The following is a 25,779-nucleotide window of genomic DNA, read 5'->3' as shown; positions in this document are numbered from 1 at the left end:
CATCTCTGGGGTTTACAGAAAATGGTCAGAAAACGAGAAGTGAGCAGCAGTTCTCTAAATGAAAATGTTTTGTTGATGTCTGAGTTCAAAAGGAGAATGACCAGGCTGCTTCGAGCTGACAGGAAAGCAGTAGCAGCTAAAATAACCACACGTTACAGCAAGCACAAGACCAAAGTGGGCGTCACTTCTGTCGGCTAAGAACAGGAAACTGAGGCTACAGTTTGCACAGGCTCACCAAAATTGGACAATAAAAGAAGGAAAAAAAAAAGTTGCCCGCTGGCGAGTCTTGATTTCTGCTGAAACATTTGGATGGTAGAGTTAGAATTTGGCATAAACAACGTGAATGCATGGACCCATCCCGTCTCATATCAAAGGCTCAGAGGTGGTGGTGGTGTATTTTTTTGGGCACACTCTGGTACCAACTAATCCATTTAAACAGCACTATCACGTCAACACGGACCAAAACCTTTGAGTAATGTTTCCAGCACCTTGCCGAATCTGTGCTACGAAGAATTAAAGCAATTCTGAAGGCAAAAGGGGGTCCAACCCAGTACCAGTGAGGTATAACTAATGAAGCTGCTGCTAATTGACCAAATAAACCTGCAACAGCAAAACCCCGATTGTATAGAACTGAACACAAATTCAGCTTTCATGTGCAACTGAATAAAATAAAATTATAATATCAGAAAGATATTACTTTAAATTCCTCTACCACTGGACGATTGAACAGAAACTCTTATCATCAACTAAGCTGATTAAACACATTTATTGTTGAATGAACTCAGGGGAAGTACAGAATATGTCTGTACAGACAGACCAATGGAAAGAATGATAAACGAGTAAGTCGAATGTTGAGATATGCCATTGTTACTCTCAATATCTAGAATGATCTAAACCTAAAAAAGGCAAAGCACAAACAGAACAAACAAAACATTGTGACTGTGCACTTTTTGAGATGCAGAGACAAACAAGCCCACAACCTCCGTTAGAGACCTGCTGTTTAAAAAAAAATTACAACCCCATTATTTGCATTAAGTTTATACAGATCTTACAAAGATAGTACAAAAGAAAAATCCATCATTACAGAAATCACTGAAACCATGAGACTAACAAACGTAGATCTATAAGCAAATTAAATACAAGAGCACTGGGCTGGACAGCAGTAAGGTTGAATACAGTATAAAACATCTGGCTTAGTGAGAGAACCGTCCCATTAAAGTTGCTTAAATACAGAACCACTCGTATCCTACCTTTATCTCACCAAATACGATATATTTAACTACATCCAGTGCTTAGTGGAGACATGGAAATGTTAGTTGAACTGAGATTAGAGTTACTGGAAAAGATGTGTTACCTGTGCTGACACATTCAGACAGTTCAAGCCAGCTCAGAGGTATATTTAAAAAACAAACAAAAACCAAACGAAATCACCTAATCGTGATACAAAGAGCACAGGAATCAGCGGTGTCATACAATTGTCTTGTTAGTACCATGATGATGAACCTATACGTGGTACAAATACACCAAGATGTGCCCTTCTCCATCAGTCATACAAGTGGAAGATCAGTTAGCGCACATTTATTTTGTCTATGGTTCCAAAAGCTGGTACAAAACGTGTTTTAATATGATCCCATATCATTAAGTCAACAGACAGCAGTTGTGCTTTGCCTTTTATCATAAATGTTCTTCATTTTTTAAACATTTCATAGGGTAGCTCGTAGTGTTGCAATGTTGTTAAAGTATTCTGATTAGAGTTGCTGCGTTTCTTGATCAAATGTGGTCTTTTAGAGCATGTCTATATGCTCACAGACACTTCTGGGTCAAACTCGATTCCTTCACAATCCCCTCTTTCCTATTAAAGACAAGTACGACACAAAAAAAAAAAATCTGTAACTGTTATAGTTAAATCTTGCCCATTATTTAGTGTTATCGAAGAAAAGAAAAAAAAAAGAAAAAAAAAAAAGAACAGTCTACACCCCTAATCTCTCCTCATTGACTACAGAAACTTAAAATAAGCTATCGGCATGATAAAGTGTCTACATAAACATTGACATTAAAGAGGGCCTGACAGGACAAAAGAAGAAAAATGGCAGCCACCTGAACTAAAACTTAATTTCAAGCAACTTACAGGAAAACGTAAACAAAAAGGAAACGAGAACAACGCGTACAGAAGCACAGTCAGCATCATCTAAAACTGACCCGGGGAAGGGGGAACCAAAAAGGCCTTTCTCTCCTTCCTCATAGCTAGACCTTCCACAGGCTCTCAGCTCTGGTCCTTCTGCAGCAACCGTGCAAAGGTTTCCTCCCTTTTTATTTGGAGGCAGCATTAGTAGCAGCATTCCAACTGCAGTCCCAACAAAAGGTTCAGACCCAGAAACTAAGATCATTATCAGTGTAGTGTGCTGAGACATGAATTATCTTCTTCCACAGCTTAAAGGGTGTGTAAAGCATGACAGCGTTAAAAACTCCATGCCTACCAATAAATACATGTCGAAAAAAAGGCTATTTTACAAATCCAGAGATTTTTTTTTAATAGCTGTACAGTGTCAAAGCTTCCTGGAGTGTTAAGTAGCATTTTTTTCCCCAGTTTTTCAAGGCTTCTATGGAACTGGAAGAATCATGTGAGACCATCTCATCTGGACTGATAGCACTATCTGGCATAAAGGCTGCTCCCATCATCTCATGCGCTCATCTCTCCTAATCTTCTTATTTTCTGAAAACATCTAGTGCAGTTAGCAATTATGGGAGAAATCTCTCCACGTTTTTGAAGCTGCATGCCATACTGCAGTACCTTAGTGAAAGTGGAGCGTACTGGTCCTGTCATTCGGGTGCAATACCAAGGTAACTCCCCTTACAAGACAAGGCAATGATTTCCTTATGCATTAATGTCTTCTTTCCATTGGTCCAGAGAAAGCGACTGGGGTGTGCCTCAGTTGCGTCAGGAGCACGAAGATGTTGCTACCCTTTCGATGCCAGAGTAGATTCCTTCTCCAGTAGGTACACATAGGATACGGCCTGGCGAGGCCCAGTAAAGGAAATGTGAGAGTCTTTGTGCGACAGTCCGTTTAATTCTTAGTAGACAGGGCAGGGTGCTTATGTTAGTGGAAGGTCCCCCAAGGAGGATGAGATGTTTCGGAGAACCGTTGGTTCAGTTCCTCATTTAATTCACTCATTCAGTGGGCTCCTAAAGTGACTTGGCTTTCTATTCCCAGGTGCAATCATTGCCGCACTTCATTATCAATTAGGCTGTCCTCACCAGACTGAAAGGCTTCATTTAAGCCATTGTCAACACTGATTATTTCCTCGTCTTGTGAGGACCCCTGGCCGTCGTCCTCACCGCTGCCAGAACCAGTCTCATCTGAATTTGGCTCTTGTAGTACCTCAGCAATGTACATTTGCTGTAGGGGACAGTCAGAAATAAAAGAGTATTACAGTTTGGTACTCATCTTTATGTTTCTCTACAAGGTTTTTTGTTTTTTTAAGGCTTGGTTCTACAGGTTCTACCATATGTGTGTGTTTTTCCTAATTTATCCTTAACTGAAATGTATTGTTAAACAAGAAGCATGCTGATTATACTCCCTTTGTCTCTTCCGTTTAACCTTGTCAGGGTTGTGGGCGGGGCTGGAGCCCATCCCAGCTACTATAGGGTGAGAGGCAGGGTACACCCTGGACAGGATGTCAGTCTGTCGCAGGGCTAACACAGACAACTATTGGCAATTTAGTGTTTCCAATGAACCCATCTCCACTAACTGCATGTCTTTGGACTGTGGGAAGAAGCCAGAGTACCCAGAGAGAACCCACGCAAACAAAAAAAGACCCTTGCCTGATGGTGGAATTGAACTCAGGGCCTTCTTGCTGTGAGGCAACAGTGCTAACCACCATGCTAACACGCTGGCCTACTGATTAACTGTACCCCACTAACTGCATGTCTTTGGACATGCAGGGGACAACGGGAGTATATCTCTTTGGCAATCGTGGTCTTGGATAGGTAGGTTTCTTAACAGATTCTGTTTGATGCATGCATCTTGTCTTCATATATGGATGTGTTTTGCCATCATTAAAAATACTAGCACCTGCCACTGCCACCCTTCAGCCTCCTAACAGATATAGCTACAGTATCAATTTCAAAATCAAGCAAGTTAGATAATTTTGGTTGTACAGCCTGCTGTAGTGAAGTTCTTCACAATCTCACCCCATCCATAATTCATCTGTAAACTAACATTGCTCCACATGCACTGAAAAAGCACAATTGTGCATTAAAACTATATGTTACCCATCTTTGTCCTTTGTTTTTGACTTCAGCTACTAAAGGCTTTGGCAGAGCATCCTGCTTTTTAACAGGATGCTCTGAGGTTCATGTTGACATTGATAAACCACTGAATACATACCGCTGCCTTGTTGGCAGCAGAAGGACACGCTGAGTCTCCATTTTCCGATCCGTCCACAGCCTCTGTTTCAATCTGACAGAGAAAACACACATTGAAAGTAGTTGAGCATGAGACTAGAGTAAAACACTAGAATGGCTAATCAGCATGATTCTAAACAGCAATACGCTATAAAAAGTGACCATCTACCAACCTTGTAGTTGTGAGCGCTGAAATATTTAAAATACCCAAAGATGACGTGACAGAGGCAAATGATGATTGTGATGATCAAAACCACAAATGTAAACATGGATGTTGCGGCTGAAAACCCTGGAGGAAAGAACCGGGAGAGACATTTATTGCACTGGGATCTGTCTTTCATAAATAACACCAGGCATGTGTTAAGGACCAGAGTGGCCTCTAGGTGGAGTCGTTTTCCTACCCGAGCGAACAGTGGAGAAGAAGAGAAGCCAAAACAGGCAGAGGATAGGAGCAGCCACCACTTGGTTTACAGCTCCAGAATGGATCTTCTTGTCCAATTTAGATGGCAGATATGCATAATACATGTTGTATCTGTCTGCTAGGTGTTTTAGCAGCATGTACATCAGCCCTGCACAGGGAACAGAGGCAAGCCAATCAGTAAAGCTAATCCAATTAGGCCTGCCGATAAGCCACTGTATAAAGAACTGAATCACTGCATGCTGTCTGTCCTCTACATGTTTATCCTGCTGTAATTTAATCAGCAAACCATGTTAAAGTGAAACAGGAGCAAGCTAGCGGGGCTATTAAACAGCAGAACTCACCGAAAGGGACTATGATTGGGCAGGTTATGCTGTAGGTCATAACCACAGTGAAGACACACATCATCCAGGCATAAGCTGCCCCAAACTGGAACTCATAAGCCTGGTGCTATAAAGAGACAACAAGCCAACTTAAAACAAACATTTTAACTACCAAATGTGGCTTTTTTTTTTTTTTTCTTTGAGTAATAATCGACAGTTGTTATAAAAAGGTTGGATTACATAGTTTTCACCATTGTATTTCAGCACACAGTACAAACATAAAAGTGGCAGTGAAACAACCGCAATCACACCAGGCGATTTAAAATATTACTCAAACATTTGATCCAATATGAAAATTGTCAGAGAAAATTTTTCTAACTAGTCAAGTATCTCATGTCAGCAATACTCCAAAAGCCCAAGACATTTATGTAAATATCTTTTCACATTAAGAGCACTGCACATAGTGCATCTACCCTTCTGTGCCCTTATTCCCATCATATGGTCTCACTAACCCTTTTGACATTCTTTCTGTCAGCTGCAGAGCGAGCCAGACAGAGGCGGATCATGTACATCAGTAAACCAGGAATCCTCAGCAAGTCCATGGCATTACCGATGAATGCAGATGCTATGACATAGTTTACAAAGAAGGCTCCATTGTCAGGAAGGAAAACACACCTAAAAAGCAAAGAAAAAAGAAGCAATCATCAAAAATACTAAAATGAGCTTTGAAAATTATTGCAGGATTCAGTTTCATTACAGATTAATTCAAGATGTTTTTGGTATTGCTAAAGGACTGATATAAATATTAAATACATTCAAATCACATACTGCTCTATATATAATAGCATAGCACTGTGCCGTACACTACTCACTCAAATCTTATTTTAGCTTCCTGCAAGAAACTTTTGTCAAAAAGCCACCGGAAGAAAACATCCAAACTGCAAAGAAACAGGAAATGAAATTAATTATCTGAAATATTTCAGATGCTTGTACTGCTGGGCAGCGCAAAATAAAAACATACTTTACCTGGTGAGTCCAAGAGAGGGCAACAACAGGACCATAAAGATCAAGAAAGTGTAGCATTTATGCATCGTAGTCCTGTTTTCTCCTGACCTATACAACCAAATAAAAAAGTGAACACATTAATTTATGCAATACACCAAATCACTTTAAACTTAAAATAAAGACTACATAACTCAAATACTGTTGACCGCAGAGAATTTAAACCGTACCGGGTCCAGTGCCTTTCGAAGAAGGCAGAGTAGTAGACGACAGTAGGAAGTAAGGCAGAGAAAGACCACAGGAGGAGGGTGGGGAAGAACTGGGTGATGATTGGATTCTGAGGAACAGATCAGACAGACGAGGATATGTTTATGTAACTAAACAGGTGAATTCATGTGCTTCTGTATTAGGATGCAGACTTGTTATGCCTTGAACTCAAATGCTAAGAGAAAAACATGAATATGCTTATAACTTAAAATTTAATCAAGCATTCAAATTTTGGGACGCTCACATTTAAGTACTCCACTGGTTTGGTAACATTGAACTTGTCCATGGTGGAGATGATAATGGCAGGAGTGGTGAGAAAGAAGAGGAGGATGAAGAGGATACTGTTGATTAACAAGCAGCGGAGCCACCACTTCAATCCTCCCAGTGACAGATGATCCCTGTGGGATAAAGGTTATACAGCGGTTAGACTGACACAGTCTGATGACCTGCAGTTACGGACACAGCTGGCTGGTAAACTGATACTGCAGCTTAAAAAACAATAGCTCATCTGGAGTGAGGTAGTATTTTTTTTGAAAAATGGACTCATTACATCCCAAGCAGCCCTACTGTGGTTTTGCTGTGTGGGGGTGTTGTGTAGATCTCACCCCACTAAGCAAGCCACAGTTGCTTAGTAGCAGATGTGCCTTGGCTGATTTTCTTAGAGTAGAACGGCTGATAAAATAAAACCTCAGTTTTAGTTCCCTTCCACCCACCCTGTCTTTGTGACTTCTATTTCACCCAGAAACCTTATTATTACTTCCCCACATCCCGTCGCCTTATATGGGTAAGTAATGGTACTGAATCAAATTAATCAGTTAAGAGCGTTATGAATAAACAGTTACGAACAGCAGCAGCACTTGTTACTTAAATGTGTTCCTACCAGTAAACATTTTGTGGATCAGGGGCATAGGCGATGGTCCATTTTTGTGTATGCAGTTTGCCGCTGAATATAGAGCTTCTGGGCTCACGACGGCACTGACAGCCATGACACTTGCAGGCATTGAAGTCCTTTAAAATTCTGGGAACAGAGATCGTTGGGTAATGAGCCAAAGAGCTTGTCAGTTCAAAAACAATGCAGCAGACACATATACATTTATTTTCCCATGAGGGTAAGCGTACGTACATTGCAGCTGTGCCTTCATCCTCGAAGGTGACAAAAGCCATTCCTAAAGGTTTCGAGTTGATCTTCTCCCTCTCCTTCCTGCATTGTTCTTTTAAGCTTGCCTCCAAACGGGTATAGAAGCTCACTGCCTCTTCCTATGAAAGACAAAAAAAAAAAAAAAAGTGATGATATTTTTTAATGGTTTACTGGGATACACTGGGATTACTGTGTGAATGGGTGGATGACTGAATGTGTCAAGCGCTTTGGGGTCCTTAGGGACTAGTAAAGCGCTATACAAATACAGGCCATTTACCATTTACCAATGTGAAACTGTTGCATTTAACCAGTAAAAGCCATTTAGTGTGTTAAGGGGTTACACAGTCCCATAGCTTCATGAAGGAGCAGTGGAAAAACCATGAATTTTTAACCTGATCAAAAAGATTCAGTTCATACCCATACCTATTCAACTGATCTCACTACAGAGTCCACACTTCATACATTATGTTTCGACATAAGCTACACCAGTATTAGAATGCACTGTTTTAAGGTAAAGTTATACTCACCTGTTCACACCCTTTAACGATACAACAGCACAGGTGTCCACAGGGCTTTGGGTTGACCATGGTAATCTTCCCCTGTGTCTTCAGGTCAATAAAGAATTTCTTACTGCGTTCTGTCTTTTTCCTGAAATTAAGGCATCAGCAATTAGGATTACTGAAGATCTTCAAACATGCAAACACATATTTGGTTAAAACATTGTTACCTTTCAGTGCTAAGATACATCAAATTGGCTACATCGTAACAGAGACGAGTTTCCAGTACACGACAATTATATGCCTTCCTGTGAACCAAGGGCAGAGAAGGAGACAAAATGAGTCCATTTTAAAGTACAACGATTCATAACACATTCCTTATATCAGCACAGGGACTTTTCAAATATTACAATACCATCTGCAAGTCAAAATACCAGGGACACATATACAATTGCAGTTAATACTGTTTGGTCAGGTAGGATCTGAGCCAAACCACCCCAATCTCAATCTTAAACCACTGTGGCACGTGTCTTACTTAATTCTGCTCATCTGCCTTCTATTACGGAGAATTACACATACAGTCCTGCCATTGTCTGATCCTAACCTTAAAAGCCTTAAAAACCCTAACCCTAACAGAAAAAGGAATGGTTCTCATCTAACTTAATAGAGTTACTGCAAAGCAGCCATGACACCAAAGTACTGTACCATTTATATACACAGATAAAGTCTCATTATAGTTAAAATTAACCGTGGAGCTGGGGGCAAAATCCTTACTCAAAGTGCTGGTTTATCTCCTTTTCTTCTGCATATTTGGAGATCCCATTTATGAATAAAGTGCGTTTAACCTACATGGAGATGAAAAAAAAAAAGCGACAATCACTAACACCACACAGACTGACGTGTATCCAAACATGGTTTTCTGAAACCGTGCCACCCACCAGGTCATCCTCCTTGTATTGCATTTTGGATGTGTGCCGTCTCATGCTGTACACCGTGAGTAACAAGTAAAGAAATGCAAAGATGGTGTGCAGCCACAGTAGTGCGTTACTTGAAAAACAGAATGTAAAAAGGATTTGATTAGTGGCACAAAGGGAAGACCCAATTAACTTCTTTAATAGCATTTTATGCAGTATAAAAGGGACGCTCCGTTACTCACTCTGCTCCGAGATTTCCTATAGTGGTTCGCCCAAAACTATAGGCATTGTTTTCTGTGGAAAGAAAAAGCGAAGCAAGAGAATCACTTGATTGAAAAGCAACCTCTGCACAGAACACAGCAAGGAAATGTGGAAAGTGGTTTTAATTGGGAGAAAAGTAAAAGGATCATTTTTTTTGTAGGAAAAAGAATCGTTTGACTACTGACCTTCCAAAAATCTAAAAAGTGCTTATACCCTAGTGACCAATTACCTGTTAGTTTAGCAAATGACTATCCTCGCACAAGTGAAAGAACATAACTGGTAACACACAACATTGGTCTGCAGTAACATATAACACCAACAACTGCATTGGTTCTGTGCATTATAGGTTTTCTAAAACAGTCACAGAACTGCGCAGATCTATGCAGCAGAGAAGGTTGTCAAAAGGTCAACCCCGCCCCCCAACAAAAAAAAAAAACCCCAACAAGAACCCCAAATCAGAATAAAGATAAAATACCAAAAACCAAAGGAAAAGAAATAAAATAAACAAAAGCAGCAAACTGGTCAAACATTTAGAGAAAAACTATCGTAAATATTTAAAATAAAATGTAGCCTCTTAAATGTTACTCTTATTCACCTAGCAGATTTCCAGAAAAGTTCACTGGCAAGATGATGCCAACAGAGAGCACGCCCACCACTACTAACAAGCCAATGATGTGGCGCTGAAAGGACAAGTAATACACTGCATCGTCACCGCACTTTTCCCTTATCTCGTCTTCCCTTTAGAAAGAAAACAGGGGACACCTTGATCATTATTCAGAACAAAGAAAATTGCAACCTTTTATATAAAATAGACTTTAAAACAGGCTGACTCACTTGATCCGGAATATAGAAGTTAACCAATCGCAGAACCCCTAAAGAAGAACAGCACATATTTCACAATGTTGTACCAGTTTTCCTGTTTTATTATTGTTACTATTATTATCATCAAGATTATGCAGCAGCAATAGCACACTTACTGTGTCTCTATGATCAAAATCCACCGAGCTAGAGACTGATGTGAGGCGCTCATAGCGTTCATGCATGTCAGATGTAGTAGGAGAAACCATGCTATATGAAAAAGACACAACACACAGCATTTGCATGACATTACACAACTACCCAACATCACCATATACCATACAAGGATATTAGCTCTAGCTTTCAGGACAAAGGATAAACCTTCAGTATGGCAAAGGTAATGACACAAAGCAAACACGCTGTGAAATGATCTGAAGAGATTGACCCAAGGTAATGCTGTGTGTGGTTCACAGCAGATTTAAGGTGGTAAACCAGTAAACCTCAGAAACAATCTCTGCAGCCACATCTCATGCAGTGTTAGGAGCTAAGCGCTACAGGTTATTTGCACCGTTGCTGTCAGAATAAATGGTGCAATAAAAATGACACGGCAGAAACCATTCACAGAGGAAGAAACAGAAACAAAGCAACAATCCAGAGACAGACTTGGGGAGTTCTTCCAGCAGAGCCATAGGTTGTCCTTGCTAAATCTATTTACTTTATACGAATTTAATGCATGCCCCTGAGAGGAAATGGCAATTGATTTTACATATATCATTATGAAGAGAACTCAGACTCTGCTGGAATTATTATTTTACTTAGAGTTCAATACTACTGTAAAAGATGACGTCACCCGGGATTCTAAGAAATCTGATGGAATGAGTAAGGAGCCTGACGCTGGAAAAATCAGTCCTCTTGCACATGCCAGGTCTAGTACACAGGTTACACTGTAGGTGCTCCATGTTAGGGCCTGTCTATGAATAACCACAGATCAGGGAAGTATTACCTTTCCCCGCAAGCATCCTGTGTGTCTTGCTCATGCGGTGTGCTCACACAGAAGAAGCCCGTGCTTCATAAAGAGGTCAATACACAGATTAGCAGACAAAGATCCGATTAGGACAGTGAGAGAGGACAGGGACACCCAACGGCAAAAGCATGAGAGCGACAAAGAGAGGAGAATGAGTCGGAGCCTGGTGCTAGGAAATGCCTGAAGAAGGAAAATGCCAAACCATCAAGAGTTTAAAAAAAAAAAAAAAAAAAAAAGAGGAAAAACACGAAGAAACCAGTGTACCCTGAGCAGAGAGTAATTATGAGTAAGACGGTCTACAGAATGTCAAAAGGAAAGAAGACAAACTCAATGATAATGAGAGATAACATACAATTCCTGTTCTTCCAGACGACTGTAAAATGTATCCCTTTTTCTTCTATAATAAAAAAGAAAAAAAAAAGTAAATCAAAGCCATTCAGTTTAGTTAAGAGGAAATCACTCTGTTGGGGAAAAAAACAAGGGAACTGGTTTAGAGAAAATCTGGGTAGGCATATTACACCACAAACATACCAATGAAGGTTTCTGTTCACACTAGGATACATTATCCAGCCATACACACGTGTTCAGGACCTGGGCCCTATTTCAGGAAGCCGGTTTAGATCAACGCGGAGTTGCTTTAACCCCAAGTTAAACGCGCGCACGAGGATACATAAAGCCCTGATTAGTGGAGCACAGATTAAGCGAGTCACCATGGAGACGGAGGGAAAGAAGGCGCGGTCAATGTATCTTACAGCGCTTGAGGCCGAAATTCTGATGGCAGCATATGCCGATAACATGCAAATTTTGCGGAAAAAAAGTAACACAGCCTCAGCTGCAAAAGAAAGGGAGCATGCATGGCAAAACATAGCCAACAGAGTCAATGCGTGAGTGTTAATTTAAACATTGATCTAGGGATTTCCACCCATTTAACACGTTATTTTATTATTTTTTATTTTATTTTTTATTTCATACATTTTATTTTGTGATGTGATGTGAGCGCAGGTGCAACCCAACAGGCCCCAAACGTGCCTGGCAGCAAGTAAAAATGAAATATAAAAATATAGTCCAAACAGGTAAGGTGTAATTGTATTATGAGCCATAGTGCTTGGTCTGTTTGTCCGATGTAAATCGATTGCAGTTAGAGGCTACATTAATTTTCTTTCTGTAAGCACTTATTGAAATTATCTGAGCACATTACAAGTACATATTTGCTTACTCTGTATGCTCAAATGTGACCCGTTATAGCCAACAGAAAAAAAAAGCGGAGGCCTGAAAAACAGGTGGAGGTCCTCCACCACCACCACTCACAGAGGCTGAGCAGTTGGCTTCCACATTTGTGATAATGTAGGCAGCATCACATATGATCTTCACAGTGCAGAGAACACAAATTAGCATCCATTACTATAATGAAATAATTTGTTAGTTTGAAATGCTACAGGGAACTATGTACCTGTACATTAATGCTGTGGAAAGACTTCCTGTTCACATAGTCTCCTTCATTTACTGAAGGAGCAATGATTGGAATGTGAGTACCATCTATACAGCCAATCACGCCTGGGAACCGTGAAAATAAATGTAAAATTTAAGTAGTAGTTCAAGTATCACCACATCATGAATTAAGTTTCGTTCATCCTGATACCTGCAATTTTGTGGCATCCCTCTTTGATAAATCTTGTGGGTCTATGACCGGGGAACACCACAAACGAGTACAGGAGACGTTTCAGTGCAACTGTAACATTCCTGACTGCCCGACAGACGGTAGCCTTGGAAACGTGCTCAGCGTCACCAATATTATACAGAAAGCTCCCGTTTGCAAAAAACCGAAGTGCAATACAAATAATATGTACAGAACTGAGAGCATGTCCGCGATGTGTCACATGCGCAATATTAGGCCTGAAGATGTTATCCAAATAAATTATAGATTGTGCTGAGAAACGGTAACGTTCACACAGAAAATCATCAGGAAATGATAAAATGTCCAAACGCGCTCTAATCACTCTCCGGAGAGCTCTGCGGAGAATTTGGGCTTCAACATCTACTGGCTCTTCAAGGAAGGGGCACGCCATGTCTGACACTTCCTACAGTCAGGTTTCTGACAAAGAGGCGGAGAAAGTCAGGGTTAGTTGAAGTAAACCTGCTAGGGGGCAGGTTAGCTTCACGGAGTGTCGTCATAGTAACTCACTCAGAATTAATCTAAACTCGCTTTGTGAAACCGAAAACCCAGAGTTTTCGTTAACTCAGGGTATACTTACTCAGAGTTTGCACTAAACCGGCTTCCTGAAATAGGGCCCTGGGATGTAGTAACCACTTTGTTTTTGCAGCTGTAACAAAACATTCATCATATGTAATCCCCGTTTTTGATTGTCCAACTTTCCTGGAGAGGTAACAGCCTCTTTTCAAAACATGAAAAAAAGACAATGATCTGAAGTCAGCACAGTGTCGTGGGACAACAAACTACATTTCCTGTCTGTTACAAAAGTGTTCCATGCTGCCACCCCCCTCCCATCCTCCCACCATGCTGCAACCTCATCCTCTGCTCACATGCAGCTGCAAAAATAGTCTAGCTGCAACATCACACAAACACAGCAGGGGGGACATGGGTAATGGAGCACTGTGTCATGTAGTTCCCAGAGTTCACAGTCAAAGAGGTCTGAATTCAGTCTCTTAATCCGATCCATTTAATTTTATGGTGTAGCCCTAAAATCATTCTTTGTTAATAGGCATCTATTTGGCTGCTTCCAAAACTTTTCTAGTTAAGCATCCTAATTTATCTGGCAATAATACATCATCATACAATAGCATGAACTACAGTCTTCCGGGCTTAGATGTGGACATTAATGTTGATGAACTAGGGGTACATAAAGTACCAATAGTTTAATTATTTTTTGCTTCTTTGTCAATTTCAGGCTTTTTCCTTATAATGTCAAAGTGGATAAACTATGTATTGAAGTACAAACCATCACATGGCAGACTGAAAGGGTGCTTTTCAAGGAAAAAGTGCTGAAACTGACTTCCTGTCTGGGCTAAAATCTTCACGATGTCTGCTTCTGTCAGAGGAATTAGCCTCCTCTTCGGGGTCAAAAAACATCCAAAAGGAAACGATGGCAGGACTTAAATTACGACCCTTGTAGGGCTAAATGATATAATTAATATTTTTACAAACAAATCAATTCTCTGTTTTCAGGCCTAATCTATTAGGTTATTTTATTATGATTAAAATTAGTTTAAAAAAAAAAAAAAAAAGCTTGAAAACTAGTTTGAAAAGTTGTAAAATGTAAAAATCAAATCAGCAATCCTGCGGAGCAGGTGTGTCAAACATAAGATCCAGGTGCTAGAATTGACACGGCCCAATGGAAGGCTGGAAATGTGAAAGATGGCAAAAGGTTTTGGACTTTTATCTCCATTTTCAAAGGTTTTGCAGCTTTTCCTATTGATAGAGACCTCCCTTTATTCACGATAAACCAAAGGGATTAAGATACACAATTATGTGACAATAAAGTTTCTGTCTATATAAATCTTTTTTGAAATTTTACTATTTTTTCCTTATAGAACCACATTTCATGAATTGAATGTGTAGTTAAATATCTTTACACTGATAGAGTGAGCCAGACACAGTATTACACTCGGAGCTGGGCCAAATGTCTAAAGGTAAATAAACCGCAGATAAAGAAAGCTGGATACACAGCAGAGTCAAATCTCTTGCAAATTATCCAGTTAATCCGTGCCCACAAACACACATAGTCATGATTTCACCATTTAAAAAAAGGCAACATTACAATCCAACTGTGTACACGGATAACCAAAGTCTGGCAAAGTCCTAAGCTGCTCACACCTACGCTAACAAACAAGCCTTGCATGAAACTTTGGTCCAAACCCCAGCAGAAAAATCAGGCTTGCTGTTTGCCATTTGTAAAGTTACACCTAATTTAGTATAAATATTTGGTGCATAAAATATAGCATAACCATACCAGTATAAATAATTTTGTAGTTAAATAAGTGTAACACAATGAGTAGGTTAATAATTTAAAAATCTGTAGTTTAGAGAACGTGGTAACAACTCAAAGTTCAACCCTGTGAACAATGTTTTCAGTCTGTTTTATCCACCAAAAGGTAATGAATATGTTTTTCAGCTCTGAAAAACATGAATGTGAATACATGAATGTTTTCCATTATCAACTACATTAAATACTAGGGGTGCAACGATACACAAAATTCACGGTTCGGTTCGATACTTTGGTGTCACGGTTCGATATTTTTTCGATACAAAAAAAATGTTCATGCATTTTTAATTTGTCATTTATTAAAATTATAAATATATATTTTAACTCAAAAGTACAGTTTTTAGATTTAACCCTAACCCTTGTGCGTGTTTTTTATTTTGACAGCGAATGCGCACCTGCGGACCACTTATGTGCAGCCCTGGTTATTTAGCTCATCATATCGCAGCCACAGAAATTCTTTTGTCCATGAAACCATAAAGCTGCACTTTCTTTTTGCCTTATAGTCTGATTTGTCATAACTTCTCTGTTTTGTGGTAAGCTTTTCTTTGGCTGTCACTTCTTCGCCCTGTCCTGTCTTATTTGGCTCAGCAGAACTGAAATGCTTTTACACACGCACTCACATAAGCTCAGCGATTCTCTGCGCGATCAACCTCTCACATGTTTAAGCTTGCTGTGGGAGATTTCACTTGTCATGTTTGCATAGTAAGCTAACGATTAATAAGACAATGTCAGAGGAATTGGTGCACAAATTGTCATCACTCACAGATCAGTGCTGTCGCTCTCTATACACAGTTCGCACGATTGCAAAGTGAAAGCAAAAAAACAAGCGCAAATTCAAACGTGATTTCAATATGTCACATATTGACAGTGGCTCACCGATGCCAATGACATAATTACCCAGCTACATTTCTGAAAGAATGCAAAAGCATTGACATATATTTTTCCTACAATAGCCCGACGGGCAGGGCAGAGATAGATTTTGGTAGCCCGACTGAAAAAAATCGCTAGCTCCGGGACGTCGGGCTAGCGATATTGCGAGCCCTGTATCTGATTGAGGAATCACTCATCTTTGGAAAAGAGAGTTTATTACAGAGAAATGTCTCTTTCCAAAATAAAAGCTATACTATCCGCTTCTTCTGGGCTATATTCTCAGCAGCATAAGGAGAATCATGCTGTCTAAATGACTCGGCTAAAGTTAGTAGCATGCTTGTTGTTTTTGTCTTTGCACTAGGATGATGTCGGTGTAAATGTGCAGTCATATTCGTTGTGTTCCCACTAGTGCTTTCAGGTTAATCTCGTTGAAATGACCTTAACGCCACAACACGGCAAATCTCCGTTAACGAGCTACCGCCGATCGCCCCGTGCATGGGGCTAGACGGCCAACACGTTCACGAGCTAACTGCGCTAACACACTAGTTCCCACCCATGTAATTGAGCATTGCATGGCACATCCAACATACTGTTTTACTTGAGTCCATGACTCGCTTACCTTCGGGGTCATACATCACATGAAAACCAAAATAATTCCAAACGCCAGATCTGAATGAGGTTCAATTTGCCTGTTGCAAGGAGAGCTTAACTTCTGTCTCGCTAGCTTGCCCTGCGCTCTTCCTTCTGACTATGCTGTCTGTGTTGAACGCTCAGTGGATCTGCGCTGGACAGTGCAGCCTAGGCGGAGTAGTCGAACGCAGATTCACTGAGCGCTCAACACAGACAGCATCGTCAGAAGGAAAATTGATAAAATAAATTACAAATGTTGTATTGTTCGATACATATGCGTACCGAACCGAAAGCACTGTATCGAACGGTTCAATATCAATACGAATATCGTTGCACCCCTATTAAATACATATTTTTAGAAGACCATCGTAATACCTGGTTACGTCATCCAGAGATATGAATAACCATTACCAATCATGTTAATCCATTAAATGTACGATAAAATGAGGTTAACAGCTTTGTTGCTAGACTGGTCCAGTCTAGCAGACCAGTGTGTTCTTATTACCTTTCGGCATCAGTCACTAGAGCGAGGCGCCCATAGTCCCATGCCACTTTTCTCAAGATAGAGAACACAAACAGCAGACCCTAAAAGCACAAGAGAAAGAGCAGGTCAACACCTTCAGTACCTTTATTTACATTACAGGGACCTACTGAACTAAAGTTGCATAAGTGCTTCGGGCTATTTATAGTTTAAAAACACTTTCCTGGAACTATTTTTATTTCAGTTCTTAGAATTGTAATGACAACACAATACACAATATTAAAGAGCCCACATGTGATGATGAGGATAGCATTATGCCTTACGTAAAAAGGTGCTCATAAATAGTAATGTTATGGTCCATATGAGTGACAGAAGTACTCACCAAGAAGCACATAAAGTCAAGGGCAAGGACAGTAGGCACCCCACCAAAGGGCAAACCCTGGAGTACAGTACTCCTAATTCGAGCAGAGTAACACATTTCCGTAGATTTATTGCGGGATGGTGCCGGCGATGTTCCAATGCAGTTCACTGTCACCCCCCAGAAGGTTAGTATTAAAATCAGTACCTTGTACATCACTGCAGCATGACAAGAACCTGTAAAAAGAAAGATTAATTTTAATTTATTTATTTTTTACACAACTACATACACTGAAATCAGTGTATGTAGAATAAATAAAAACCGATTGGGAACTTAAATGAGTCAAAAAGATCTCTGGACTACGGAGCCAGGCAGCATGTGAACCAAACCTCCTCACATCTACAGTACAACCAAGTCCACCTGTAAACCATTCTCCCTTCTTCCGTCTATGTCAGCTACTTTCAGAAGACGACATCAGTGTCTGCATACCCAGTAAATGATCAGAAATGGAAGGGGGACAACCAGAAAGGCCCTGTCACACAAGATAATGTCATTTTATTTCCCATTTTAATGACCAGCTGGTGTTTCCGTCATGTCAATAATCACATGTTGGAGAGGCAACTTCTGACCGCACAACAACTGAAATCCTGCTTTTAAAACATAGTACACTTTCTGTTCCCTCTTTACAGACACTTTTGGTGTTAATGACACATATTTAACTTTGTACTGAATTCATGGGAAACAACTGTGGTAAGCACAAATTATACTCTGCGCATCTTGGCAGTCAGCTAGCAGACATTTCCTTTTCATTCCAGCAACAGTAAAGAGACCAACACTGTAATCGCACGAGAGAATTGTTTCTAGACAACATCAAAGTCAGCGTTTACGTCATTAACATGAGTCCAGTCAGGCTTAAAAGATCTGGCCTACTGGGATAAGCCTACCAGTAGCAAAATTTCTCTAATCCATTTCAGAAGGAAACAAACAGCTGACTTAAAAATCTACTTAAAGGATAATGATGAAAAGATACTGACATGTTTAAAAGTCTGAGCGTTATAATGAATTATGGGAGAAGTATTTCAAATCCCAAAAAGGATTTTACTACAAACATTTCAAAGTGAGTTTAAGTTTAGCTTAATTTTCCTCTCTAGCACACAGAAAAATGATGGATTACTTCAGACTACTTAAGGTAAATATTTGCTGACCCAGAAAAAGGATAACATTTGTCTAGAAATAAAAGTAAATTACTACTACTGTATCAAATATTAGGGCCATCCTAATAAAACACTAGCCATCCATTCAGTGCTTTTACCCTCTGAGACTTTAACATATAGAAGCTCTGGACCCACCATGCTACAGAGTCGTCATATAAATGTAAAAGTATTACAGCATTCTGGCTGGCAGGGAGGACACAAAACATCATTTTTAAACCTAATTAAACAGGGCAACACATTTAGAAGACTGGTTATTTCACACATACTAACCAAAAAGCTGTTCTGAGAAGAGCTGGAGAGGGCGTTTTCATTATTGGACTGCTATACTTGTGCCCTTCTACCCACTATTATCAGCAGCAACCACAATGCTGCTCATCTGCCATAACACTAAGTCATTTATCCGCTCCCTGGAATGCTGTGACTTCACTCAAGAGGGACGTAGCCGGAGCTGAACAATACGCCGATAGAGACCACAGAGTTCAACTGGACCGGTCTCAACCCAATGAGGACACAACGCACATGCCCACGGTACATTCAGCAACACTGAACCACTGCAAAAGCAGACACCAGCAACTTAAGTATATCAAGAAGAACATACTGTAAGACCTGATACACACATTATATTATATATTATTTGTGATAGTAAGCCTAACAAATCAAGTATTAATTGGATTCTAGAGTGATGTCATCCACCATAATATACAAATCCCACAACTGTATAGATTTACACATCTGACAGTTTAACCAAGTACCGAATGTATTTTGTTATGTAATGTAGTTTAAAATAATCTGAACTCATCCAGTTGTGGGTTGAATCAAATATTGTTGGAAAATGCAAAAAGTTGACAGTTTTTAAAAAAAAGCTTTGAAGTAGAAAGTTGTTGTTTTTTAACAATACAGTAAAACTGCAATAAAGAATTTTCTTTTTATGCTTATTTTTGATTATACTATACTAAAAAGGTATTTTGGGGTTAAAAAAAAAAATGTTTTAATGGTGTTACTAGGGGTTCACGCCTGCCTGCCTCCCCCCCCCCCCACACACACACAATATTTTGGTCGCTACCGTCATCTTGTCTCCTTAAACCTGCTTTCTTACCCAATTATCTGCATTCACATCACACTGAGGTGTCTGTAAACATAACTTCCCTTCCATTTAGTATTTCTTGTTAAAAATGCATTGACTACACACTGGAATTTCATTGCATTACGTTTCTTATCAAGCAAAAAAAGACTGATGATTACGCCGATATACATATTTGAAGTGCATTTCTACATTGCCTCTAGAGACGTCAAAAGTAAAAAGAAATATTAACTTATCGACAAATGATCATCAAACATCAAGCATTTTATGTGTATTAATTGCTTTTAAATGGATTTTAATGTCTGAACGCATTGTAACAGATTTTTGGCTATAACAGTTGTGATTGATATGGAGAAAGGATGTGGCGCTCACATGTATTCCATGAGGTCATCGTCTTAATCTTTATTTTCCACCTTCCCTTTACTGTAAACAGTGTGTAACATTAGCTAACACCAGCTTAGGAATAGAGTCTGTGTACATCGACCAGCAGCTTCTTCACATTAGCACAGTGAAACTTGTGGTTGAAAGTTCAAAGGATCAGTAGCATCAGTAATAAAGTGCTTGTGTTCTGTAGAGAACATACAGTGTGGACATTTCTTACAATGATAATGCAAGGTTACTTTTTATTTCATGAAATCCAAAAAAACCCAAACAAAAACAAAACTATAACTGGCGCAATTGTTTCAAACCCAACATGTTACTTAGTAACCCAAGCCATTTTACAATCTGCATTAGGAATGTGCACTTACTCATCCTTGCAAATCACTTCAAGTCATAACCTAGCCCATCTATTCTGTTTAGGATCTATGCTCAGATATCCCATGAAGTGAAGTTCAAATATTGGGCACTGTGAGGGCCCAGTTTATGTTTGATGGTTCATGGGTGAACTACTAATACATTTTAGAGTGCAGCCTTCCTTTTAATGTCAGTATCTTCCCTAATGACACAGTATTTTCATCTGCAAAAACAGAAAATTTCCATCCCTATGATTAACAAGTACAGTACTGCTTCCTATTCTCTCTAAATATACCTTTGGCAACTGTGGCCAAAGGGCAGCATTTTAACTTATCTGTATAGAGCACTCTTTCCAGACCATCCTGTGTTGTTTACAGACATATGCGGTTTTTTTGCTCTGCCTCACAGGGATATTTTGTTTGACAGCTCTACTGCAGACATTTCCTTCAAATTTGTTACTCATATGAATGATTCAAAGAAAACAGAAGCCTAAAATTGCCTTTTTAGACCAAAACTTGCGACACCAATCAATAATAAGAGTTCGGTTTTTCCTGCATGGAGTCATTTTTGGCACAATTTGTTAGACCCAAAGCAAATCAGCTCCATTGTAATAATGTTTTAACCAGTTTTATTAATATAATGTATAGATTTCAGTCAAATAAGCAAACAATGTGTCACCACTACATGGTCCTTCCAAGCCAAACATTTAACATTGATATAATTTAAGCAGAAGACATTGACTGAAAGAATGACAGATAAATAAACTATAATGAAGATGATATACAACCTCAAACTTAATCCAAAACCTGGAGGTTTGTTTAATTTTTGTTAGTAAAAAAACTAAAAACGAATTATACTTGGAATACACAATAAGGAACTTTAATTTGCAATATTTCCTTAACCAATAAACCAATGAAATTTTCATCAAGGGCTGATTTTTCTTGCTTTTGGATTGCAACTAACATCAAATCCAAAGAGCATTTGAATTACTTAAAATTTGAACAGCGCCATCACTGTGTGATCATAGCATGACTCAGCGTTGCATAAATATTGTACAACCTTTCCACCTGACGCTAGTTGTCATGGTACCATCAGTCTGGCTTGCTTCCTCCAACTACAAATATGAGGAGGGTGAATGTAATGGGAGGATAGTCAAAGCTTTTCCATCTGAAGCTCGATGAAAATTCACTCTAGACCATTTGTCGCAGCTTAAAAGAAAGAAAAAAATTCTTTGTTTCAATTTCTCAGATACTATAGCCATTTAATTAGTCAGCAATAATCACAGGAAAATCTCTACTGCAACAAATGAAATGAAAACAGACAAACAGACTTCCTAATTCAATTTGATGCCTTAATACAGACACATACGCACACCCTTTTTTTTTTTTTAAAGGCCACATTCATCTTAATGCACAATGTTGCAAAACTCTCATATTTTACATGTATAATTAGCAACAGCACACATATTTATGCCATTACCGCATGCAAGTCATTTCTTCTTTAACCATCCTAAGTCAAATATTTGAACAGGCTTTTTTTTCCCTACCTGTGCTTTAAAACACTGGGTTAGGTCGCAGATTTGCAGCTGTCAAGTAACACTGGCTTACTTTGCCAGCTAAATATAGTGAAATATAACACATGGTGGACACACATGAGGCGCTTGCAGGAAGCTGAACTGGTTTTGGTCAACTCACAATAAGTTGCTATGACATGTGACTTGAAAAAACAAAAACTGTTATTTCATTTGTATTTTTTTACGAGTGTTGGTTCAAAGCAGTCACCTTGTAAATTATTTCCTGGCGCTCATAACAGCAGCACTCAATGTATACAACCAGTGAACAAGTACTTCTTATGCATGTCATTCCAACTGACTTTCTGCCATCAGCTTTCAAACACTGCGTGATAAACTTATCAGCAATGTGAAACTGGAAAAACAAAGAATCCGTGCACACCCTGTAAGAAAACTGCCAAGGGAACCTGGCAGAGACAGCATTTCCACAACTGCTCATTTATTCAAACTCTACTTTTGAATCCACTGATACTTTTTCCTCTTTGTGATCAAAAAACCTCCTTTACATTTTAATGAATTTGTGCTCTGCATTAAGACAATTATCAGACTTCACAAGAGCTTTCCAATAACGTTGATGGCTGATAATGCAGAATTGCATCTATTTGAATTGTTAGCCAGTAAATCATTGACAAACACACAAAGGCTCAGCTTTGATTATCACAGATTTTGACAATGTCAGGCTGATTTCATAATGTCTTCAAGCATTAAGTTACAGTGAAAATGCATAAATTCAACAACAAAGATAATTTGCTATCCTAATAAAACTAGACAACAAATTGCAGCTGATGCTATATTATAGAAGACTACTACACAGTACAACCGAGCCTTAAGAGTTACATAAATCCAATGAAATGCATTATGCCTGTAAAAGTAATCCAGCTACTGTAATTTAATTCCAATTTAAATAAAAATGAAAGGAGGCACATGTTCCAATCTACTGAATTCACTGATAGGACAGAAAATCTGTTTTTAAAGTTGTAGTGGTTGTAATGAGGTTTAATGCAAAGGGAAGGTTATCCATTTCAGTGTCATTATTAATTCAAGACTGGGCAGCTGGATGGAATTTAAGGCATCCATTTGCATTCAGACTGAAAGGTGCTTTTACGTATATTTTTCATATTTATGGAAGCAAGGCCTGGCCAAAGAAAGGCTTGTATTTCACAAAGCAGTTAAAATAAGGCATTTAAGAAGGAGAAGAAAAATGGAAGGGCCCTTTGTTTTGCAGCTTATATGAAAACGGTATCAGTGGCAACATGTCAGAGGTATACTTTTTCAAAGGTTTTCCCCATTTATGCTTATTCATGCTATTGCACCACATTATGAGCAAACAATACGCCTGGTAGCAGCCTGTGCTTTCCCTGTATAGGCTACGCACAAGTATAGCATTTAGTTTTATATCCAAGCTACCACCAGCCATCAGTTCGTGAAGAAGCCAAAGTCAGAAGAGCCAGTAGATTTTAGCTTTTTACTATGATGCAAATCCCAAGACAAAGCGATTAAAACCACCTTGATGGACATCCGAGTAATGTTCGGAATTATTGATCTTCTATTGATTAGCTAAACCCTTGTCAAACTACTGCCTTTGAACACGCAGCTTAATGTCACGACTGCAAATTAAAGCTTCATTGTCCAACGCCTCCAAGCACAAGCAGTCTCTGCGTAGCCATGAAATTATAAGGAACTCCAAATATTCTTAAAAGCTTTTATGACGAACACTCTGGCATGTCTCCATTGATCCACCAGATCGTGGAAAAAAAGAAAAAAAGATCATTAAGAAACTGGCTTGGTCTTGGGCGTGTAGTGCGAGAAGGGCAACTGAAATAAAACCAACCTTAAAGCACATTTTTTAACAAAATAATAACTATCAACGAGGTTAATTTTTGTTTCATAACTTCCATGAACTGTGTAAACAACCAGCTCTCAATACAGCTGAGGCTAGTTAGCCTGACGCTAATAGTAACTGCATGTTTACCCTCTTATTGTTTGACAGGAGCTTACGATGGGCTTTCGATACTGTAAACGACAAAGTAATATTTTTATTTTTTATTTCTGCGAACTGCTGGTATAAGTTTACTGATAAGAAAATCAACTTACCTTGATATGCTACGCAGAAGGGACAGAAACTTTAACAAATTGCTAAGGTGAGCTAGCAATCAATTCAGCTAACGTAGCCCCGTAACGTAGCAAATAACAGGTGGAGAGTGTCCAGCATTTAAAGACCGTCGACTGATTTCGACCCAGTGACTGTGTGCCCACCAACAGCCAGCTGGAAGTAGTTTGTCGAAGTGTCAGTACTAAGACAAAAGTTACTATCACCGTCTGTGAGCCGGTTAAACAACTATCGCTAACCCAACCAGTTACACTGGAGGCAGCCCGGGTTGGAGCGTGTCTTATGCAGAAGTAGATCACATAGGCATAGTCTCCATAAGGGAGCGCTTCACCGTGTAGCTTCTATTCTGTTTTATTTCTACAATTCCGCTGGCGCCTCTCTATGACGTAAATCAAATGACAAACAAGCTCCGTTTTTGTGTTTAACCTTTTCCTTTTTGTGAGGACTGTCTGTACGGAAATGAAATGGTTCGCAGTAATACGTATAAAACTAAATAAATAAAAACATATTTTCTTAAGTGCAATAAGAATTATTTAACAACAACATGATAACGCATATATCTGCTAGGTCGGTTGGTGGTCGCCTGCTGATGACGCCATACTTTTGACATTGGCATAGGGCGTAATTAAAATATAGGTAACGATTAGCGAGACATTTGTTTTAAACTTAAAGCTTCTTTCTATAATTATTATATGTGATATAGTATTTGTTGCAAAGACTATAAAGAAAGAAGTGTTCGGCTCTGTTATAAGCTTTAGTCTGGCTTCCATGTGATTGTTAGCTAATGCCTTTAGCTTACTAGCTGCTAACTACACACTATTTCTCTTTTCAGCGGACATAGTATTTGCTGTAATTATGGCTCTTCCCTGGCTCTCAAGATCCCTTTCTGGGCTACTCATGGAGACGGCGTCCCTAAATTGTCAGAGGAATTTCAGGTAAAATTCTTAGAAATGTTGTATTGTGTCCATTGTTAGACCATCTAAAGAAACCAATTCAGCAAAAATAATCCAGTTGACCAGAAAACGTAGCATTTTTATTGCAGCTTTAAATATATTGCGTAATGTGCGTATGTGACACCGCAGTGCTGTTTTTAAACTCTTATATATTTAAACTGCATTTACTGTAAATCTAAGTTTAAGACGTGGATGGAAACCCGAATAAACTTTTGAATAGTGAATGTCTAAAGTCATTAGTAGTCAAGCTGTAGTGCTGGGTTTTATGAGCTGATTATTTTCAGACATGCGGGAAAAAAGGATGTGAGGTTTGTTTGTTTTTTGTTTTTTATTATTTGAAGGGAAGGTCCTTCCATGTGTGAGTATTTTTCCCTATTCTTCTAAAGTCACATGTAAACAGTTTTCCTGAAATATATGCAAGAGCTGGTCTCATAGGACAGGCTGAACACTTTCATTTTACAGCAGTGGCGTGCCCCTCAGCCTCAATGTCCTATTATACAATTGAATTTTCTAATTCAGTTATCCGGTGCAGTTTGTGTCCTAAATTACCCCCATGAGCCAGCCCTGAATCATTTCTTTATTAAGTGCTTATGGAGCAGTATAAGAGGCAACTTGTTCAATTTACAATATCACATGATATTTAGCTTTATATTTTAGTAGAAAAGTGGATTACTTGCATACCTGCTGACTGAGAGATCTAAGTGACTGTCATGGTCAGTGATGCTTGGT

General features: G+C 39.2%; 1 protein-coding gene across 3 annotated transcripts; it reads right to left on the bottom strand.

The window, feature by feature from the left end:
- Positions 1 to 747: 747 nt before the first annotated feature.
- LOC113034578 (mechanosensitive cation channel TMEM63B-like) lies at positions 748 to 24,426 on the bottom strand. Of its 3 annotated transcripts, none has more exons than XM_026189252.2 (24): positions 24,082 to 24,426; positions 17,412 to 17,623; positions 17,054 to 17,133; positions 11,400 to 11,444; positions 10,203 to 10,293; positions 10,060 to 10,097; positions 9,821 to 9,963; positions 9,207 to 9,258; positions 8,989 to 9,097; positions 8,825 to 8,895; positions 8,281 to 8,358; positions 8,081 to 8,201; positions 7,539 to 7,672; positions 7,296 to 7,433; positions 6,660 to 6,813; positions 6,379 to 6,485; positions 6,173 to 6,259; positions 6,019 to 6,084; positions 5,659 to 5,821; positions 5,168 to 5,273; positions 4,807 to 4,974; positions 4,579 to 4,694; positions 4,389 to 4,460; positions 748 to 3,398 (listed from the first exon to the last, which is right to left on the bottom strand). In XM_026189252.2, the coding sequence occupies exons 2-24, from the start codon at positions 17,601 to 17,603 to the stop codon at positions 3,219 to 3,221; spliced, it is 2,511 nt and encodes an 836-aa protein (XP_026045037.2). In that variant the 5' UTR covers positions 17,604 to 17,623; positions 24,082 to 24,426; the 3' UTR covers positions 748 to 3,218. The 3 variants fall into 3 exon arrangements, with proteins under 3 accessions (XP_026045037.2, XP_026045036.2, XP_026045038.2); XM_026189251.2 differs by lacking the exon at positions 11,400 to 11,444 and adding an exon at positions 11,027 to 11,089 and having other exon boundaries at positions 24,082 to 24,335; XM_026189253.2 differs by lacking the exon at positions 11,400 to 11,444 and having other exon boundaries at positions 24,082 to 24,333.
- Positions 24,427 to 25,779: the final 1,353 nt, after the last annotated feature.

Source organism: Astatotilapia calliptera, chromosome 13, assembly GCF_964374335.1.
Source record: "Astatotilapia calliptera chromosome 13, fAstCal68.1, whole genome shotgun sequence".
NCBI classification, from domain to species: Eukaryota; Metazoa; Chordata; class Actinopteri; order Cichliformes; family Cichlidae; genus Astatotilapia; species Astatotilapia calliptera.
Note: the sequence above shows the minus strand (reverse complement) of the source record. Positions and strands in the feature narration are given on the sequence as shown.

Coding starts and splice junctions, on each gene's coding strand:
- LOC113034578 (XM_026189251.2), bottom strand. CDS start 17,603: ATGTACAAGGTACTGATTTTAATACTAACCTTCTGGGGGGTGACAGTG. Junction 7,673..8,080: donor TCGTTAAAGGGTGTGAACAG/GTGAGTATAACT, acceptor TGTCTTTCATAG/GAAGAGGCAGTGAGCTTCTA. Junction 7,434..7,538: donor GATGAAGGCACAGCTGCAAT/GTACGTACGCTT, acceptor CTCTGTTCCCAG/AATTTTAAAGGACTTCAATG.